Source organism: Perissodus microlepis, chromosome 12 (genome assembly GCF_051167445.1).
Source record: "Perissodus microlepis isolate ML-2025 ecotype Zambia chromosome 12, ASM5116744v1, whole genome shotgun sequence".
NCBI lineage: Eukaryota > Metazoa > Chordata > Actinopteri > Cichliformes > Cichlidae > Perissodus > Perissodus microlepis.
This window is the reverse complement of record NC_140472.1, coordinates 28,997,239-29,019,293: the sequence shown is the minus strand read 5'-3', so window position 1 is coordinate 29,019,293 and position 22,055 is coordinate 28,997,239. Positions and strand designations below refer to the sequence as shown.

Here is a 22,055-nt window from a genome sequence, read left to right as displayed (position 1 = left end):
ATTTCTATACCTTGTTATTTTGCATGTCCTTGTTGGCACCATTTTTGAGTAGCACAATGGCTGCCTCCACGTTATTTACTGCTGCGGCCCAATGTAGGGCTGATTTACCTGCAGAGACAGGAACAGGGTCATTAGATATAAAATTCTTTTTGCACCACATTTAGCACTAAAATGTGAAGATTTCAGACTTTTGTGAATATCATAAGTGGCAAAAAAAATTTAAACTTTACCAAAATCATCAATTGCATTGACATCAGCATGGCAGTTAATGAGCTCCTCCACCATGCCCTCCACTGCAAGCCTGGCAGCCAAGATCAGGGGTGTAGTGCCATCATGCATGCGGGCATCTAAGTCTGTGGCACGGTTCCTTATCAGAATCTGCAAAGATATACAACACATTACACCTTTTAAGCTCCATTAGATTCCTTTAGAATAATTTATTTTACAGGAAATTTAAAGCATTTTAACTTTGTACTATTAATAATTTTTTTAATAGCTACATTTTTCACACAAAATGGTCATCACAATTTTAAGATGAAAAAAAAAAAAGACTTTAAAGGAGCCATGCTCACATTTGCATTTTGGGTTTCCTAATCCAAAAAGAAATAAATAAATGATAAAGAAACCCACCTGGAACACTCCTTGGGCATCGGCTGCCACAGCAGCATGCAGAGGAGTTCTGCCCATGTTGTCTTGTATGTTGGCATCAGCGCTGGCCTCCAGCAGGCGTTTAGCAGCATCAGAGCGGGCATAGCGAGCAGCCAGGTGAAGAGCTGTTTCACCTGTCCGATCAGTCTGGTTGTGGAGGTTAGCACCTTGATAGATGAAGTCATTGATCACATTAGCAGAGGCGTCCTCCTCCTCCTCGCTGTTGCCTGTTTCTAAACCTCCGCCACTGCAGGACGCAATCATCAGGGGTGTAAATCCATCTGCACGGAAGGGCCAGAAGAAGCGAATGAAAAAAAAGGCACTGCATGGTCAGCACAGTACAGTCATATTAACTACTGCAAAACTACAAGAGGGTTCACTTCAAAGCACCTGGCAGATCAAAACAAAGCAACAAACAAATCGAATGTGGATTTGACACTTTTTCCTGGGTTGAATCATCACAGCGCTCTCTTTTTCGATAATAGATTCTGATCAAGGCCCCGGCACAGGAGAAGCTTCAGAAGGAAAGCGAAGCTAGAGGGATAGAGGCCAAGGCTTGCTAAAGCTAGACTACTGCAAAAACGAAGCATTAATATCTTGGCTGTGAGAGGCGGCTCAGTCAGTCGACTTGGATAGGTTTTCTCCTCTTCAAAAGGATAGCAAGCCCCAGATCTCGCAGATTTGGTCGATTCAAGTGCATCGATCCGCAACGGGGGGAAAAGTGTGCTCTCAAGTTGTTAAACCTGTTACTTTGATTTTTCGTAGCTTTTCTTCAGGGAATTTGCCACTTAGTACAAAGTTAGGTTTTTGCATCTGATGCCTTCATTGGTTTTTGTAATGTAGAATAAAAAAAGAAAAAAAAGAAAACAGAGGCCTATTACTGGTCAAATGATTAATCTGATCAGGAATCAGTGTTTTCCCCCAGGCATCTGGCTTCTAGCCAGCTGCTTTGAAGAAGATCCTTTACCCTGAGGACATGGAGCTTTAGCAGCTCCTACATGCGCAATTACACACACACGCACACACATAAAAAACACACACACACATCCTTAGGAAATGTGAAATGTTTGCCCAGAAAAGATATTAATCAATTCACATACACAAGAAAAACACACACAGAAAAATGTGTGACTACTAGAAATGTGTGCTCAAAAAGTTCTTTGCCCCTTGATCCATTCAAATATCAGTAATAGCTTTACACTACCGAAGGATTTTCCTCTCCCAGTTCTGTCACCTAGACTTTTCAGTTCTGTATTTCACAAGCAAAAACAAAAAAAGGCAAAAAAAGAGACATGTATATGTATATATATACATACATACACACACACACACACACACACACACATATATATATATATATAAAAATAAATAAATATATATAAATATAAATATATATATTAATGCACAATTATATATAATTATATATACATAATTTCCTAAAAACTGAGAGCTTTGCTGGCATGTGAAGCAGTTACAGCTCAGTAGTCTCTGTAATTTAATGGTTTATATAAAGACAACCAAGTCATCCGCAATAAAAATAACCTAAAGATAAGAGAAGGTCCCGCTAATATAAATAGCATCTATGGTTAGTAACACACCTGGACCGCGGACATTGACATCCAGGCAGTCATTCTCAATCTCGCCCTGAGGGGGTGTGGGAGCTATAGATGGGATGCGCAGGTCAGCGGCATCCAGGTGCTGCTGCGTCCACTGGCGGTTGTCTGTCTGGTCGTCCGCATCCAACACAGCCTGCTCATCAAACTGTTAAAACGGGGACAGCAGGAGGTTAGACAACTGAAACTGACTTTAAATCGAATTAGAAAAAAACAAAAAAAGTTTAAAATGTATTATAAAAAGATCATAAAATTATTTTAAACATTTAAAAATACACAAACAATTCTCTCAAAGCCTAGAATTAGATGTCTTATGAAATAGTTGCTCAGACTATAAAATTGAATAATAATAATAATAATAATAATCATTATATTTTAGTTATGTCAGAGTTCCTTACCCTAAAGCGTTTCGCATCTGAAGGTTCGTCTTCTCCCCACTCAGTGTGGGTGTCATCCATGAGAGAAATGTCTGAGGTGTTTTTCATTGGCCTGTGATGAAGCAGAAAACCTTTTAAAAATCCTCGTACTCCACTGCTTCAGTCTCATACAAGCCACTCACCATTAATGGTGTAGCGAAGCCGAAAAAACAAAAGCATTGATTGATTTCATACCACACCCCTCTGCCCCAACAAGTCAATTAATTCACACGTAAACCTGCTATATCATTATCATTAATGATCCAGAGAAAAATCCCATTTTTCCAAATTTGGCGGATCACCGGTAACAACCATTTTTACCTAAAGAACTGGCCCGTCACCCAACCCGCAAAGAAACACACACCAAATGACAGCGAGCGCCGAATAAATGTAAACTTACTTTAATCCCACCGAATCCTCTCCAACAGGCTCACGTCTCTTCTTCTTGCTATCTGTGGTCTTGAAGCCCTCGGGAAGCCAGAGCCGCCCGTGTTCATGACGGCGCTTTCGGGCAGCCACCATTCCCAGTCCAAGGAAGGCCAGCATCCCTAAACCGCCCAGTACCAAGTAGATTAGGTAGGAAACCTGTGGCGGCTCGGGTTCCACGCCACCTGGTAGGAAAATGGACATTATGTTCACAGTGGGCTGAGGACAAGATGTGGACCGCTGGACCGGGACACCCAGGATCAGCCTGAGTGTTCGAGCAGAGCTAGTCCGGCTCTCCTTCGCCCCGCGGTTCCCACTCCAAAACGCAGCCAGTGTCTGAAATGGACTGACGATCCTCACCGTTTGTAAAGCTAGCTTCTTCTATCTATTCAGTAATAATCAGAATTGCTAACCACTTTTCATCAAAAAAAGAAAAAAAGGGGATGGGGCGTGATAAAAAAAAAAAGAAAAGGGGGAGAAAAGTACACCACCACCACCTCCTCTCTCTCTTTTCAGCCCAGGGTACCAAGAGACAACTTTACCATTTCTTCTTTAAGAGAAAAAAGGGAGGGGGATTAATGAACTTCAAATTACTGCACGCACTTTAAGCTGTAAAGACGAAGGATTTATTAGGATTTTCGAGATAACAAAGACTCCCAACTTCTAGCACACTCCCGATCAATTTTTCCCCTTCTCTTTTTTTCCACTAACGATTTTGAAATGATAAACTCCCCCAACCTAAACCCTCAGAGATACATTAAGTCCTGGTATTACATTCAGCGAGGTGAAGGTTGCAGCAGCCCCTCACACTGTGGGATGAAGTGCGTGTGCGTGCATGTGTGCGAGTGTGATATCCGGGGACGTATATGTGTACATGTCTGAGAAACAGACAGATACGGTTATGTTATGTGATTTTGGAGGCGGGGGGAGGGTTGGATGAGTTGATTTACGGCAATTAACCATTTTGGAGCCTCAAGCCATTGGATTTACACCGAGGGGAGGACTCATTGTTTAGGCCAAGAGATTCACAACTGCATTTGTTCACGGCTGCATAACAAATACACAATCAAAGAGTTGTAAGGTTAGGACCCGACCAGAGGCCACGTCGGATACATTTGCTTTGAGCGTGAGCATGAAAGAGCATGTTCTGTACGTGTGGACACCACGAGGCCTTAAAAAACCCCATCAGTGATTTTTCATGTTTTAGTCCTCATACTACTAATGGCATTTATTTTACTTTACAAACAATCAAGCTAATTTGTGCGATCCTGCTTTACATTTTAGACTGTCTTCAAGAAACCTTGGGTTTGCACGGAAATGAAAATGATTACCAGTGTGTAAGATACACTAATGTTGTATGCAAATACAACGTTTAAGGAGTGTAGTCGATTTTATGTTTTCGTTTATAAAAAGATCCAATTGAAAAAAAAAAAAAAGACTAAACCAACAATTATATACGAACAGAGATAAATGAACATGTTTTTTACATGTTAATTTAGTTTTGAAATTTTAGGAATAAAAGTATTTGCCTGGGTTTTGCAGGCTACATCAAATGTATTCAAGTGGAGGTTTGGCCTGATAAAGAAATATGCAGTACAACCTGAGGCCAACTATGTTTTTAATAGGAGTCAATGATGGCTTTGTTTTTTTCTTGTGATTTGTTAACAGTATGGAAAATATACACAATCAATAGACTTTTCCATTGAGTGTACATTGATTAGAAAAGTTTCATCATACAATATATGAAAATATGAATATATGAAAATCTGAAGCAGCTGCTTTAGATCAAATATCTTTGGTAAAAAGAATTTGACAAGCTGCAGTCAAAATTTGCTTTTGCTTTATTTTTTTTTTATAGAGAGTTCTACTTTTTGGAAAGCCAACAATGCATACAGACTTTTTAAGTCATGCAGATACCTATTAAATATACTTACTGTAAACAGCTTCAATGGTGAAAGGTACATCCAGTTTGCCACTGGACTCCAAAGCCCCAAGGAACGCTGCAGCATCACTTGTGCTCTGGAAACACTCGGTGGATTGTTGGAAGCACTGACGGTTGTCCACCTCCAAGTGGACAATTGAACTAGAGAGAGAAGAAAACACAAAGTGACTCCAGACTTTATCATTTTTCTGAATCTCATTAGCTTCTGCAAAGAAATAAAAATCTTCTTAAACCCCCCCAAAAAGAAAAAACTAAATCCAAAAAAAAAGATGAGCATATCAAATGACAGATAATGGAAGAACATGATCTGAACAATTTGAAGGTTAATGACTGAAATATTTTCAGAAATGCCTTCTCACCCTTTGATCTGCAAATGATCCAGCTCCCTCTTTGCTCTCTTGCTGTCACCAGCCAAGTCATACAGGCTCCTCTCGACCACATTCAGCACTTTGCCAGGAACCTCTGACCAAGAGTCCACTGAACGCTTGACGTTGTACTTTTTCAGCTCATGTTCGTTCCCATAATATGGGTAGACCATCATTTCCCCCTTTGTATCCTTCTTGAATACCACATTGGTTCGGAGCACGCGGCTCAGCTCGCGCAGGAAGCCAAAGGAGTTGTTGAGGAGGTGTTCAGGGGTGATGTGGACAACCAGGACCAGCTGGCCCACGGCTAGCTTCTCAGGCATGTTGCTGGCACAGTCCAGGCCATCCCACTCGCACTCTGCGTTGTTGCATCCCTGATCGCAATGGCCATCGGCGTAGTGATCCTTGCAGTACTGGTCATAGAGAGGGCTGCAAAAAAAATTGGATGCAAAGGCCCAATTAAATATCTCTTAATTGCACATATATGCTTAAAAGAAGAAGTATATGACACAGAAACTACCTACAGCTCTACTGGAAAATAATGAACTGTTGTATCAAAGACAGTTTTATCACTGTAGTTCTATATCCTGTTTGTTCTTCTCAGCATCTAATTAGAAGCACACCAAGCAAGACAAATACACTTACTTGCACTGTCCTTCCAAGTTCTGGCAGTCAAACCCATCATACAGACATCCAGCATTGTCACACTGTGAGTCACACTTCCCATCATTGAAGTATCGCCAGCACTGCAGAGCGGCCGAGCAGTTCTTCCACGGATCGTTGAAATTGAGCGAGCAGTCGCCGTTGTCCCAGCCGCACTCATGGTTGTTACAGGACACATCGCAGTGCTTGTTGTACTTGCGCTCTTCACACTGCGGGATCCCGCAGGGGACGTCCACTGGGGGTGGCGGGATGTTGTGGCCAAACCCTCCCGGGAAGCTGTAATCCAGGATGTGGCAGCGGAGGCCGTTGAAGTTAGCTGGGCAGTCACAGTGGTAGTACGGCTCCTCTGAGGTGTATTCACACGTGCCGCCGTTGTAACAGGGGTTCGAATAACAGGGACTGTCAGTGGGATATTGGCATTCAGGTCCAGTGAATAATGGAGCACAGAGACACGTGGGACTCTTATGACCGGAGATGCATGTGCCTCCATTGCGACAGTGAAGGCTGCCGCAGGCCTGGGAGTCGTATTCACACGTGGAGCCAGTAAAGCCCTACAGGAAGAATAATATATATGATTTATGCTTATTATATATTAAATAAATTAGACTGATATGAATATAAGCAATCTGTCTTATTCCTGAAAACTAAAATTCAAGCCAATATCAGGCTTAAGCAAAAGATACAAATTTTTATGACTATAATTATCAGTTCAGTCGGGATGATGAGAACACACTTCCTTGAAGTGCTTCTTTTCTCTCAGAGTCTATATAAATGCAGACATAGCGTATTGCAAACATCAATATATGAAAATATCAATGTTTTTGTCTGTCTGTATATTAAAAATACATGAACATAAATCTATGATTAAAGACAATAGGGCTAATTTAGATCAAATATTAGTAAAAAGTATGTTTCCCATTATGGAAGCATCACATCGCCTTCTGCATGTCTCTTTTAAAAGTTACAGTCAACATTTAGATAATATTAAGAGGAATTTTTGCTCTTTTATTACAACTTTCTTATGAGTGACAGAGGTCTGTGTATATTTCCGAGAGTGTGTACTCACAGGAGGACATTTGCAGATGAAGCCATGTGGTGTATTGCTGGCCACAGCACAGGTGCCTCCATTACGACAAGGTTTGCTCTTACAGCCATCGAACACAGTGTCACAACGCTGACCTACAGAGGTGTCACACACAAAAAGGTTTGTCATTTCATTTTCATTCCTCATCATAATTGTAAGGTTAATGCCACACCAGTACGTTTTAGATCAACAAACACTGTATATAAAAGATGGGCAGCAGCAGGGACTGACTCCTGTATCTTGCATCATTGCACTTTGATTTTCACTTGACTTCAGTAAACACTTTCCTGATTAGACTATGGTCTCAGTTGCTACATGCAAATAATATTGAACACAACATGACATTCATTTTGTACATTGTGGTTCCATTTTGAGTTTATTGCATGATAAAACAAATGGTCAACTCCTATCACACTGACACGCTCATCTTGTTAACCAAGGCAGCATAATCTGATCATTGCTACTCTCTTGTCCAAAAGTTTACTTTAAAAAAGATACATTTGCAATGGTGAAAAGCAGAAACTCAAAACTTCCATAAACCTTAAACGGCTGATCTCACTTCGGTTATGTCCATCTTTTATATGCTGTGTGTAGTACAAACATGCAAACTGAATGATGAGGGCAGTTTAAACAGCGAGTGCAAAGAAAATACCAGCCAAAAAGGCAGGCTAACATATCCCCCCTCAAACTCTTTAATATACTCTCTAAGCTGTTTACCCGTGTATCCGGTGCGACACTCGCAGCGGTAGTTGTTGGTGAGCTGGATGCAGCTGTGCGTTCCACGCGGGTCACAGGGGTTTGACAGACACTCGTTCACATCTCCCTCACAGCGCTCCCCAACATATCCTGGAGGGCAGATGCAGTGGTAGCCTCCGACTCCATCCACACACTTGCCTTTGTTGAAGCACTTTGGCTCTTTGGTGACCGGGTCAGTGAAGGGGTTGCAGTCGTCCATATTGATCTCACAGTGAACACCTGAAGATTGCAATGGAAGAGTAAGGGGGAAACAACAATGTCAAGTAATGTGCATTCATTTAAATAAAGAACATGAACAATATATCATTTTGAGAATCACCAAAAGCGGTTATGACTTTAACAAACTGTCAGCAGGTCATTTGCTTTCTATTCTGTCTTTTTCCAGTAAATTGCAGATATTAGTGTCCCTTTAGAGTAATTTTGGATAAAGGGTATGAAATTAGGTCTGGACTTTGAAAAACAAAAAGATAGACATGTCTGCAAAGAAATAAAAAAAAAAAAACAGTAGTTAAGTTTGAAGAGATACATCAGGGCATGTTGTATGAAGAGTTTTATATAGTAACATTTTAATGTTTCGAGTAAGAAAAAGATCCAAAACCAGATTTAAAAAGTCCACAAATAAACAGAGAGTCAAAGTGCTCTGCTTTTCCAGTGTAAATGGCTTTAGGTTAAACCAGACCCGGAAACTGACCAAAAATGATTAAAGTCAAGACGTTTAGAACCATTTTTAAATACTGACCTGAATTTGTTTAAAAAAAACCCAACTTTTTTAATCTTCAAATTTCCAACAACATGTTGGCTGTTTTAGGAAAACCAACTCTATTGCCACTTTAGACTGACCTAAAACACACACGCTCCCTTCATGTCTGAGAGAAAAATCAATAGAGTACTTGACAAGTAGAGGAAGAGATGGAGCCAAGACGGGAGGTGGAGCTTTTATGCCCGGGGTGCTGTTAAGCCCTAATTAATGAAGCGTGGAGACGAGTAGGAGAGAATGGGGAGGCAGAGAGGTGTGGAGGAGTGTGCGTGGGGTCTGCTGACCTTGGGTTCCCCGGGGACAAGAGCATTTGTAGGTATTGATCAGGTCAATGCAGGTGCCCCCGTTCTGGCACGGCTGGGAGAAACATTCATTGATCTCCACAGAGCAGTTGGTCCCCAAGTATCCTGGCATGCACTGAGGAAGAGAGGGAATAAAAGACGAAAGAGGAATAGAAGGAAGAAGGAAGAGCGGGACAGCGAGAGAAGAGAGGGGAAAGTTAATCGATGTCTGACATGAAACAAAGATGTTTTTTGTTTACCTGGCTGTTTTCTGGCCTCCATCCTGCCAAGGCCAGAAGATCCTTTACTCCGGAGAAGATTAACATAACCAAGCTGTTTGTTTTCTATTTATAAGCAAACCTCTTCATTAGGACTGCAGCAGAAAGGATGTCTGCCTTAAACTTAAATTCAATGAACAGCTACAATTACCGCTTCTTAGTTGAATGCCTCCGACAGTTAGTTAAAAAGCAGGTTAATATCATATAATATAGAAGATATATTAATGAGTTGTAGCTTTAAGAGTAAAAATATTTCTGCAAAGAAGCACACATCTAGAGTTATACAATCACCACAAGAAATGTGTTTAACTATAAATGTCTCCAAGTAATGTTAATTAGAACAACCAAAAGTTGCCATAAAATATAAATAACATACTAAACATACTAAACTTGAAGAAAATGCAGTACATATGTGCCATGGTGCACCAAATTTATGTAAAAAATAGACACATAAAAACAAATCTGAACATAGATAGCAAAGGGATAAAAACTTTCTCTTCGCAGTTTTTACCTTGCAGGTGTATCCGCCCAGAAAGTCGGTGCAGGTGGCGCCGTTTTGGCACGGGTTCGGTGTGCATTCATCTACCTGCTCCTCACAGTAGCTCCCGGTGTATCCCACCTGACAGTGGCAGTAGTGAACATTTCCTGCGTCCAGACACTGACCCGAGTTATGACAAAGATGCGCAACATCGACTCCTAAATGGATAGCAAAAGATGATGAAAGTGTTGTAATAAAATTCTTTATATTTTGTCAGTAATCGGCAACTAATATACGACGTGATATTCTAAGTTTAACAGGCTAAACACTGTTTAAAAAAAAAAACACCTGGCATAACAAGGCTTTTGAAACCTCTCACCTCTCTGTTTGGCTGCCACCTCACAGGAAACACTTGGGACGTCACAATAAAGGCCCGTCCATCCAGTCTCACACCCACAGCTGTATGTGGTGTCTGTCTGCCAGCAAGTTCCCCCGTTTTTACAAGGAGACGAGTCACACCAACGAACCAGGTTCTGAAAAGCATAATAAAAGTAACAGATGTTGATTGTGCGGTGTTAATGCAGTATGCATATGTTATTTAGCAATTCAATATGCCAGACAGATGTAATTTGCTCATTTTACGGTTAAAACGCAGGGAGCCTTGAAGACAATCAGAATATCTTTGTTCTACTAGCTCCTCCTACCTGACAGTTTAGTCCTGTGTAACCGTGTGGGCAGGTGCATTTGTAAGTGCCATAGCTGTCCTGGCAGGTACCGCCATTCAGGCAGGGTTTGGAGTCACACTCATTGATATCATGCTGACAGTAGCTCCCGGTGAAGCCTGGTGGGCATAAACATGTGAAGGCATTGATGCCATCCACACAGGTGCCACCGTTGAAGCAGGAGCTGTAGGGAAAAAAATAACAGACATCAGCGCACCAAATTAGGGTTAAAATATTCTACAGCTTTTTAGGGAAATGAGAGTAAATCAATACAGCTCTCATTATATGAGCTGCAGGCAAATTTATATCTTATTCACAGAAAGTTCACCCAGAACAAACATTTTTGTTGCAGCATTGCTCTACTTCAATTTCACACTTTTCCCACATTTTAAAACTGACTGAATAGAGCAGAACTAATGCTTCTGCCATTTTTGCAAAAAACATTAGAGCTACACATTAATTTAATGTAAAAGCAAACTACTATGTTGAAACCTACTGTTGTATATCAATATTTCACCAGAGGGGGCAGTAGTGGACAAGAAAACAAAGATTACATCTCCAAAGCGCAGAAAGTGAACCTGCTGATCTTGAAGAGATTACTCACAATGACACAGTGGCAATGTCTGTGGGGTTTAAATCAAGCAAACATAACCTTCTGTGAGCTCTGTACCTCTCAGTGCAGTCAGGAGTGTTATTTTCACAATGAATGCCACTGAAGCCGAGCGGGCAGGTGCAGGTGTAGCTGTTGACACAGTCAGTGCAGTTGGCTCCGTTCTTACAGGGGTTGCTCTCACACTCGTTGATGTCCTCCTCGCACCTCGTTCCGCGAAAGCCGGCCGGGCAGGTGCACAGGAAGCCGTTCACCTCGTCATTACAGAGCCCTCCGTTGCTACAGGGGTCTGCAGGTGGAAGCATCAGACTCAACTTTATGTTCTTATTGTGCTGCTTGTGTGCACTTTCATCAATGGACACGAAGAGGAAACAGATAAAGGGAGAAGGACTGATAAACTTACTGGGCTTGCAGTCGTCAATGTTGTTTTCGCAGTTGCGTCCGGTAAAGCCCGGTTTGCAGCTGCAGTGGTAACTGCCCAAAGTGTTCTGGCAGGTTGCTCCATTGCGACAGGGATTCTTCACACACTCTTTGATGTCCACCTCGCAGGTTTGACCTAGAAGGGATTAGGAGAGGAAACAGAAAGCAAATATTATATACTTCTTCAAATGCTGGCACAGTAAGTATGAAATTAAGAACATAATCATCTTGATTACAATCCAAGGATCTCTTATTAGAAATGTTTGTATTAAATTAACATTTACATGTGTACTTCTGTTCTCTAAAAAGGCTGCTCTCTGAGTCCTTTTTGACCTTTTCTATGACCTCTTACTCATTCCTGGAAGGTACTCATATATGCAGACATTAATAATTACCTTGCCATCCTTCAGGACAGACACAAGAGAAGTTCAGATAGTCCTCTGATTCCTGACACAGTCCTCCATGCTTGCAGGGTTTGGAGCTACAGGGGGCCATCAGAGTTTCACAGTTCTCTCCTGTAGTGTGCAAACGCAAGAAAGAAATACACCGTTAACTGAATTAAACTCTGTTTAACATTTATCTGTCACTATGTGATACCACGCAGGAGTCATGAACTTGGAGATAACCCAATCCAAATGGACACAGAATCATCTTTCAATCAATGCTATCAGAAGATTTTAGCCAGGTTCTGTCAGTATTTGAGGCCTGTGGAGATATTTCCCTATCTGTTTCCATAACATACTGCTAATACAGGAAGTCGGCTCCAGTTTCCGGCCATTGTGAAGCCATTTGCTGTTCTGTGAGACAGGAAGCAGGCAAACAGGAAATGTGTCAAGCAACCCGTTCCCACCCCAAGCCAAGCAAGAGCCTTTTAGTATTCAAAGCGCTGTGGATTTTTCCAAAAAAATATACAAGACAAATATAAGAACAATTTGCCCTTAAACTTCCCATGGTTATGTGTTTGATTAAATACTAAGCCAGATGACATTAAAATGTTTCCCAGCTCCCATCACGGATGCTTGTGGATCACAGAGGAGCACAGTGAGTCAGAGGTTTGGTGTCTTTGAGCCCTGAGGAAGTCTTGCTGCTGAACTTTACTCAAGAGCTATTTCATCCGCCACACATTTTCCTCTTTGCCCAACAGCCGGTGGAAACTGTCTCCCACAGCAAGGAAATGCCAGAACGCCAGGCCAACACATGGGTGTATCAAATATTTTCAATAATATTTCCATACCCGTGTAAGGCAGGATACAGTTGCACTTGTACCCTGCAACGTCGTCAATGCAGGTCCCCTGGTTAAGGCAGGGATTGGAGGCACATTCGTTGATGTTGTTCTGGCAATTTGGTCCTGCATGCAATAAATTAAACACATTTCAGTTCAAGTGATGGTTAGCAGTGAAACTGTACGGTTCGAATGACACTAAACGAAGCTCATCGACACATGCTAACAAATACTGACCAGTGAAGCCCATGCGACAGGTGCAGACGTATCCGCTGGTCATGTCCTTGCAGGTGCCTCCGTTCATACACGGGTTGGATTCACACTCATTGTTGTTGATGTCGCAGTTTTTGCCGCTCCAGCCAGAGTCACACAGGCATTTATAGCTGACGAGGAGTAAAAGACAAACATCATCGATAAAGGAAAAAAATTCTTGTTGGAAATCTGGGGAAACTTGTTTATTGTCACTGCCCTGCCCCTGAAAAACGTTTATAGACCGCCTCACCCATTTATCTTGTCCTCGCAGTGACCATGGATGCAGGGATTGCTGAGGCACTCATTGACTTGGGAGAAGCAGGTGGTGTCATGGTAACCATCTGGACACTGGCAGGTGAAGCTGTTGATGCCGTCAATACAGGTGCCGCCGTTGTGACAGGGGTTGCTCGCGCACTCGTTGATGTTTATGTTGCACATGGCACCTAAACAGATATTTCGCTTTACTTCCTGACTTCATGAGTCTCCATGAGTTTATAAACAGTGAAAGGATGGGTGCTGAAATCACTGCAATCATTTTTACACTCCAACAGTTTTGATGTATTACATGAAAACGCTCAACAGCTGCACACAAAGCCTCCACACAATCAAGTCTATATATCAACACAGCAAATGTATCAATTTCCAGAAACATACGGCTTTAAAGGCGGCCTTTGTCGGCGACTTGAAGCGTTGATGCCATTCAGGCCCGTGTCATGCGTAGCATAAAGGCAGCCCATTTAGCTTTAAAGCAGGGACCGGCTTCCAAGCTTTTAAAAGCTCAACTTTCAGGAATCTTTCAGGGAATCTTTTCTCCTGCTCAAATCCCCACTGGCCCTGTGTGCCAGAGAGTGTGTGTGTGTCCTCTCTTTGTGCGGGAGGGCAGCTTGCTTGTCCGAACAGCAGCAGGTTGGGGACAGGGTGGAGCTGGAAAGTGACACCGGTCGAGCCTCAGAGGAGCGTGCGCACTCGCTCGCCATCTGTCACCCTCCCCATCAGGACCTTTGAATCCTCTGATGCTGCACCTTAAGCACTCGTTTGCCCACTTTTTACTTCAGACAGATGTTATGTTTAACCTGGCTATATATTTGGAAAAGATGGGCTTTTCCAGTGCATTAGTTTGTGGCAGTAAGCCAAAGATCATGCAATTCCACTTTATCTATTCGAACAACAAAAATCCTAACATTAATCTTCACTAGATTTAATCTATTTGAAATTTATTTTTCGGAAAACTAAAAAAAATTCCTCTATCTGGAATGATCCAAGAGTATAAGTTTTTATGGTCCTTCAAACACAAAATGTGTACTATATCAGAAAAATGTGGTAAAATCAAAGAATTTTCAGGAAACTGCATATTTTGAAAGATGTTGTGAAAATGTGATTATTCATTTCCACTAATCTGGCAAGCCATTATCTGGAAAATCTAACCTCATTCAGAATTTAGGCTGAAACCTGTTATTTTAGGTTAGATCTGTTTTCTAGGTTTTCCTGCCAGGTCAGGGAAAAATAGAAAACTTATACTATCACAATTTCCCTCAGTATCACCATCTCCCTCCCATTCTCCTGGGAGGATTTTGGGTTATCAAGATCACATTTGCACTTGTTACACAGCAAATTTCCAAGTGTAACATAATCAGCCTCAAAGTCTCTTTTAGAGTTATTAAAACAGTCAAAGTAAAAACGAGTAGGCTAGCCCATATAGAGCCCAGAGCAGTTTTACTCATGCAGGGTCCCCAGGAGGGTTTTCTGCAATCAATCCATAGTGGGTCCCCAATGGTATTAGGACAGCTAGTGCTTAATATCTAGGGGGAGTTGAGATGTTTCAATAAATGTCAATAAGTGCACATTTCTTCTGGACGTTATCCATATCTGTGACAGATGCTATGATACAAAGGCATCTTGTATCATATCTACCTTGGATAGTATTTACTGCAGTGACTACAATTGTATGAAAATACAAACAAGATCCTACATGTTAACATCAGAGTACTGAAGCTAATGTCTAAGGCTCATACTGCTTGATTTGCAGTATTTGTTTTCTTTCTTTAAATCTGATGTTTTAACATGCAGTCAACAATCAAACTCTAAGATTCATTAGAGTTATTTCAAAACTACTGTGTTCCTTCTTGCAACCATGATCTGAATCACACCTTCCTGTTTCCTCTTTCCTATATTGAAATCAATAAAACTATGAGCTCCAGTTTACCAGTGTAGCCAGGTTCACAGGCGCACTCGTAGCCATTGATCTTGTCAATGCAGGTCCCGTAATCACAGGGATTGCTCTTGCAGTCATCGATGTTGGTTTCACAGTTGATTCCTGGAAGAAAGTTGTTTTTTAGATTTAAAAAAAAAAATACTGGTGCCCAACATTTATGGTATAAATGTGAAAATCCTAGGTGACTTCCTTCTTGAGTTTTTGCATTCACAAGATTTTTAGAAAACTTGACCTTAAGATTCAGGTCACTGAGAGTCAAACTCATCCAAGATTTTTAGTAGATGCAGCTGTGGTATCAATCCTACGTTGCCTTGTTTTCACGTTATTGCATTCACAAACTTGAGTGTCCATGCTGCCAGTGGAGTGACAACATTATCTCATCAGCCTTTTTATGGCTGAGGGGTAAAATGTTACGCTTGTATCTCCTGCGTGTGATCCTTACCTGTTGTTCCCTTGGGACAGACGCAGATATAGCTGTTCTCCCTGTCCTGGCAGGTGCCTCCGTACCTGCACGGCTGGCTCAGACACTCATTGATGTTGGTCTCACAAAGCCGACCGGTGAACCCGGGCTTGCACTGGCAGCTGAACGAGGCCAGGCCATCAATGCAGGAGCCATAGTGGCAGGGGTCGGAGTAACATTCATTTATGTCTGTCTCACAATGCTTCCCAGTGTAACCTAGGAAAAAGAGTTGATGTCTGTTTTAACTGACACATTCATTTGTGAAATGTTGTTATATTTTAAAGGTCTTGGCTCCTTTTACAATTATTATAATTTATGTTAAGCGTGAATACCTTCAGTGCACTCGCAGGTATATTTGTTGGGTCCATCTGTGCATTTGGCGCCATTTTTGCACGGGGTGCTGGCACACTCATCAATGTCTATCTGGCAGAGGTTCCCACTGAAGCCTGGAAAAGCAACAAAAAGCTGTTATTGTGCGCATGTGTGTGTGAATGAGTGCGTGTGTGTGTACAGACATCTCATTTTAAACCAGCCACACTCATAATCCTGAGCCTATGTTATAAGAGCTCTTAGCGAATCAGAAATCTGCATGTTAATTAACAACTGTGAAGCACTACGAGCTCCCTATTTTCTCCTTTCACTTCTTTTCAGCGCAGAGGCAAAGGGAGAGGAGCTAGTGGGGGAACCGGTTCGTTTAAAATAGGGGAGGGAGGGAGGGAGAGAGGGAGAGAAATGAGGAAAGAATGAAAGTTAGGAGGCCTCCTGACCAAGGGGTGAAAGACAAAGGCCCTCCTGTCTGCTCAAAGCAGCACCAAACTGAGCCTGTTGCCTTCTTTGTTCCCCAAAACCTTTCCATCACAATGCATATTCTCCTGTCTTACTTTCACCCCTTCCCCACTACCCCCTCTACTCCCTGCCCGCCTCCAAAAAGAGCTAGCTTGACCTTTGAACCTCCGGTATTCAAAGTCTTGTTCATTCAAAATCAACCAGTAGGCTTTCTTGTTTTTCCTGGACTTATTCTCAGATATTTCCTCCTCGTCTCCTGTTTGTCACAGCCCAAAGACTAATAGGGTGTTCTCTGATGAAGAGATAAAAAGTTCTACTTCCCTCCCACCCCATCACCACAACATCACAGGAACACACAGGTGCTTAAAGCTAAAGAAAGACCAGTTGTAGATAATCCAGTGAGGAAGTATTTGTGTGGAGAGCTGCAAGCTGATGTATCCCACTGGACTCCCACTGGACTCTGTAGACACTGCTAACAAACTTTTCAGAACAATGTAGTCCAAAACTATGTCGACAGCAGATTAAAGCTGATGCTACTTTAAAAATGAGAAAACTAGCTTTTATTTTGTGCTACTTATATGATATAACTTATATGAATTAAGGCTGAGAGTCTACTTCTTAATTGCATCTTAACTGTTCAATTTCAAGAGCCAAAATTATGACACTTAAGTGGCCTTTAAAACATACATTTAAAGAATATTTTAGGCTAAAATTTCCAAGTAGTCAATGGGATTTTTTAATAGCATGGCAAGCAAAATATTATTTTTACTTTTTTCAAAGCTTGACACAGATCTGTGAAAGAAGAAAAGTGTGAATTAACTCTTAAAGCTATTATTTCAAAAATTTCCAAACAGCACAATACCAAGTGGATATTTTCTGTTGTACGTATGTAAAGATTTAAACGCTACAAAAGGGTGTTTTATGTGACATGTTGTTGTCATTTTTGGCATTACTTGTGCTTTTAGTGTTGAAAAGTGCTATAAATCAAGACAGTTTGCAGTCTGATAGGGACTGTGAGTTTACAGCAGCAACAACAGTCTTTGGTACAAACTGCATGTTTCTTAATAGGAATGTGACGGTTCTGTTCTCCAACAGCACTCCTGACATTAATGAAAAGATTTTCTTTCCCAGATGCATAAGTATGCACACACACAAAGGATGAAGCGGAGATGCAACCACGCACAGGGCCGTGCACATCGCACACCTCAGCAGCCAAAGCGGGATTTATCCCCAGACTGCTGGAATCAGACATTTCAATGGCTCTCAGCGGGGTTTCCATGGCTATTCCATGTACAGAAATGAAAAGGGGGACCCTCGCCTTGGGCCTGGCTCGCAACAGGGACAAATTTACATCTCAACTAGAGCGGTTAAAACCCCTCCCCCCCTTCTACCCTTCCTGCTTTGGCATAACGGTCCGTGCATCTCAACACTACCCACTTCTCCACACACTCTCCCAAAAAAAACACTTCCACCACCACCACTTTGTGCTGCTTCCTCACACAGCCCTCGCTCACTGTCACACACAACGAGTTTTCTTAGGCGCTAAGCTCTTGTGTTCACTCTTGTAGCCCCCTCTCTCTATTAATTCCAAAGCTTTCTTGTTGTGGATGTCTTTTTTTTTTCTTTCTGCTTTTCCTTCTTCCTTTCTTTTTCTCTCAACAGGAGGAATCTTTCTCCTCCACCCAGACTGCCTTTGATCCACCCAACTCTGAGCTCTGCTATTTTCCTTTTCCAAAAAGAAGAAGAAAAAAAAAATCACTTCCACCTCAATGATCCCAGTGAAAGAATGCAAAACAAAAAACACATTTGGGGAGTCTATAGATCCTTCCTTTCTCTTCTATCTTTTTTTTCTATCCAATATTCAGAAGTTGCATTCCTTTGCTCCTGAACAAAACATCAATACCTCATGTACAAACAGTGAAGCTCCTGTAAGAGTTTTGAAAACACCCACATACCTCAAAATAGGCTGAAGAACTACCTCATTTACAACCACAACACAGAAAATGTCACTTTACAGACTGTGGCAGCAGCTCTGCCTTCTCTTATTAGCTCTCTCTTGTTCTCAGTCGCAATCACAAGCCTTGCTTAGTTTCTGCTCGATCATCAGACTTGATAAAAAGGATAACAAACTTGTTCAAAAACTTCAAACTTCCTCAAGCCTTTCCTTATAGATTTTCTTTTACCGCTTCTCCTCAACTGCTGCGTATGTGCGGGGCTACCCGGGCCAGCATAAGCTCGCCTCAGGGCTGGGATTAGTGCCCGTCCAGATCAGTGTTTGTGTGTGTGTGTGTGTTTGTGTTTGAGAGGAGAAGAGAGCGAGACAGAGCAAGATCAGCCTCTGTGCCCCCTGGCCCCACGCCCTCTCCCTCCTCCCCCCTCCGCAGCGGTACGGCAGCCTCACCTGTGGGGCACTGGCAGTGGAAGGCGTTGGTCTTGTCGATACACTCGCCGTTGTTCAGGCAGGGGCTGCTGGCGCACTCGTTCGTATCGATTTGGCAGAACTCCCCCTCGTAGCCTGGCCAATTAGCAAGGGAGGACCGCGAGGGAGATTTGATCGGAGACACACAGTTAGAAGCACTTTCACACTGCAGAAATATACCGCTACATACTGGGTTTAAATGATACAAAGTACTCAGGAATATAACTAAATATTGTTTTATTATCAAGTTGTTAGTTTATAAAACTGACCCCAATTTATGTTAAGCTAAAGGTGATGTCATGTAAAACTGCAATGAACTGAAAATACTTTAGTAAAATATATTTGTAACTTTTCCTCTGAATGTGACTTTAATCATAAGTTTGCTGTTGATCACACTTAGTTAACAGATTAACTAATTCAGCTCTATTTTCTTATGTTTGCTGCATTTTAATACAATCTTGAAAATCACACAAATTCAATCAGAATCCACGATGATGTTGTCGAGCTGAAAGTCTGACCATCAGCCCCAAAATTTAATATAACTCAGTCTAAAGAGTCAAAACTGCAAATCTTCACATTTCAGAATATGTAAAAAGAAATTTCATTAATTAATCAGCTAACAATTTCTAAACTTCAAAACAAACCCATTCTGAAAGGAATCCTAAGTCATTCACATGGGTTTTATTTGTTGACTTTACTTGTCCAATTAGTTACTCTACTATTATTCTTAACTCCCATGAACACAGCAAATTACATGACATGCAAAAGTAAAAATACACACACACAGGGCAACCTCAACATTACACCTACATGAGCTGCTCAGCCACAAAGCTCCTGCTGCAGTTTTTTGTAGTTGATGATGACTGTGTAACTTTAGCCTTCTGTAACTTTACATGGTCTGACACTTTGTGGCTGAGTCGCTGTGAGTTCCTAAATGCTTCCATTCTGCATAAATATCATTTACAGAAGAAATATCATAAATTTACTTGTTTCAAAGACTGCACCCTATTACAGTACAGTTTCTTTCACACGCTCAAATTCAGTGAGTTCTTTAAAAAGACCCATTTTTTTCACACACTTTTGCAAAGACAGACTGCCTGGCTAGGTGGGGGGCTTGCAGCAATGGGACTGAAAACACCTGAATTCAAAGTGTGGCCCGGTCTGTGAGAGCTGAACTACTTGAAGTTCAAAGCAAAACCTATTTTTGATTATAGGAGACTTGTTTAGTGCATATGATTTGCTGCATTTGGTGAAATTAACCAAAACAAACAAAATTCAAGTTAAATGTATTCATATGGGACACATTTCCCTCAAAGGACTTTACAAATGTGCACAGCAGAGAGTTCCAGAGTGCACCCTGTGGGAATGTGACTGAAAAAGTAGCTTCTCCATATAACCAGACATCTTACCTGGCATGCAAATACACTGGAATTTTCCTATTTGGTCCAGGCATGTAGCCTCGTTCAAACATGGGTTCGACATGCACTCGTTGATGTCCAGCTCACACCGTGGTCCCACAAAGCCCCGCTGACACTTACACTGGAATGAGCCCCTGGTATTGATACACTTCCCCGCATGCTCACACGGATTGGAACCTGTTTAAAAAGATCCAGGCTTTAATTTCACTTCCTTTAGCAGGTTGGTGTGTCCATAAGGATGTGAAAAGCAGCAATTTCACTATAAAAGACATTACAGGACGTTGAGTGGCTCAGTGTTGTTTGACAAAGCCAAACCAAAAGCCTCAACTGCGGGATTACAGCAATAATACCCCAGAGGGGGTTATTTACTGCAATTAGGGGTACAATTATGGGTACCAAAGTACCCATAATAGGGCGAAAGAATGACCTTGTATTTCAGCTTGTATAAAGGAATTACGAACCAATGTGTGGTAATTGAAGTTTTCGTGACAGTGGTAAAGCTAAACTCTGAATACTGATGTTGAAATGTGTCTGACAGTGTGCAAAAGATGAGTTTTACCCAGTGAGCATTCATCAATGTCCTGATCACAGGAAGCTCCAACATATCCCGAGGGGCAGGTACAAAAATGATTTCCCGTGACGGGGTTGGTGTCACAGTTGGAGCCCTTTTGGCATGGGTTGCTCATGCAGGCATCATCCAGCTGGCAGAGCAGACCTGGTGCAGAGGACAAAAATAAGAAGGACTTCATTATATATCCAGTAATTTCAATCAATTTCAGCTTTACTGGGTTAGCTCACACAGTTTATGTCAGATTAAGTTCGCACAACAGTTGTATTTAACTTAAGAAGCAGAAGTTCTGCTGCCATGCACTAAGATCGAAATTCCACAAACCTGTGCGGCCGGGGGGGCATTCACAATAGAACGAAGCTACCCGGTCATGGCAGGTGGACCCTTGATGGCAGGCCGCACTGGCGCAGTCATCGATGTTCTCGCTGCAGTCGTCCCCGGTCCAGCCGTTCACGCACACGCACTGGTAACTGCCATAGGTGTTGTGGCATGTGCCGCCATTTTGGCATGCGTTGGGCATCAGCTGGCACTCATCGACATCCTCTCTACAGAGCTGGCCTGTGAAGTGGAAGCACCAGGATAAGTGGGTGTGTGTCCCCAGACAGGCTTCTTCACGGACTCATACAGTGAAGCAACAACATACAGACCTGTAAATTCTGGTTTACACTGGCAGTTGTAGGTGTTGACTCCATCAACACAGGTCCCTCCATTCTGGCATTCATGATTTGGACAGTCATCAATGTTTTGGCTGCAGTTTTTCCCCGTAAAACCTGACATTAACAAAAAAAGAAAAAACGTCTCTCCATTAATTTGCTTCAGTGCGGGTTTACGTTGCATAAACTGTGCCGTCTTTAACGAGACTTTAAATATTTCATTTCTCATTTCTCCTGGTTTGAAAACAATGTCCCATTTACAACAAAGGGAATGAAACTTGCAGTTAAATGTGGTCAACTGTCTTTTCCTTCCCAAGAAAAGCGAGGCTTTACCATTTTGAGGTCTGTGGTAAGCCTGCCACTCTCCTATACAGTTACACAACAAGCAGCCACTGCACTGTACAGCTGGCATCCTGGGTAAAATAAAATGCAAAGCAAAACCAGTACAACACGTAACGACTTACAGTCAGCTTCTGAAACCAAGCTAAACCACTGCTAATATATAAAAAAAAAAAGCAGATGTCTGCAGCTTCCACTGCAATGTTGCTCAAATTTCAACTGAATTTTATTGTCTGAAATTTATTATTGTCATTCAGGGCTCAGTCA

At 41.9% G+C, this 22,055-nt stretch overlaps 1 protein-coding gene across 1 annotated transcript in view; it reads right to left on the bottom strand.

Annotated features, from left to right (window-relative positions):
• The window catches only part of notch1b (notch receptor 1b), a 40,957-nt gene that overhangs the window by 2,948 nt on the left and 15,954 nt on the right, over positions 1-22,055 (bottom strand). Inside the window, exons 5-33 of the mRNA XM_084945879.1 lie at positions 21,444-21,566; positions 21,121-21,354; positions 20,788-20,943; positions 20,220-20,405; positions 18,793-18,906; positions 15,938-16,051; positions 15,588-15,821; positions 15,137-15,247; positions 13,184-13,376; positions 12,919-13,064; positions 12,694-12,807; positions 11,855-11,974; positions 11,443-11,595; positions 11,100-11,328; positions 10,412-10,613; positions 10,087-10,240; positions 9,741-9,925; positions 8,955-9,087; positions 7,875-8,132; positions 7,140-7,252; positions 6,056-6,624; positions 5,405-5,839; positions 5,038-5,186; positions 3,078-3,288; positions 2,660-2,750; positions 2,247-2,409; positions 631-929; positions 231-378; positions 11-108 (exon numbers count right to left, since the gene is read on the bottom strand). Of these exons, the coding sequence (XP_084802005.1) occupies positions 11-108; positions 231-378; positions 631-929; positions 2,247-2,409; positions 2,660-2,750; positions 3,078-3,288; positions 5,038-5,186; positions 5,405-5,839; positions 6,056-6,624; positions 7,140-7,252; positions 7,875-8,132; positions 8,955-9,087; positions 9,741-9,925; positions 10,087-10,240; positions 10,412-10,613; positions 11,100-11,328; positions 11,443-11,595; positions 11,855-11,974; positions 12,694-12,807; positions 12,919-13,064; positions 13,184-13,376; positions 15,137-15,247; positions 15,588-15,821; positions 15,938-16,051; positions 18,793-18,906; positions 20,220-20,405; positions 20,788-20,943; positions 21,121-21,354; positions 21,444-21,566 (5,435 nt within the window). The remainder of the gene's footprint in view (positions 1-10; positions 109-230; positions 379-630; positions 930-2,246; positions 2,410-2,659; positions 2,751-3,077; positions 3,289-5,037; positions 5,187-5,404; positions 5,840-6,055; positions 6,625-7,139; positions 7,253-7,874; positions 8,133-8,954; positions 9,088-9,740; positions 9,926-10,086; positions 10,241-10,411; positions 10,614-11,099; positions 11,329-11,442; positions 11,596-11,854; positions 11,975-12,693; positions 12,808-12,918; positions 13,065-13,183; positions 13,377-15,136; positions 15,248-15,587; positions 15,822-15,937; positions 16,052-18,792; positions 18,907-20,219; positions 20,406-20,787; positions 20,944-21,120; positions 21,355-21,443; positions 21,567-22,055) is intronic.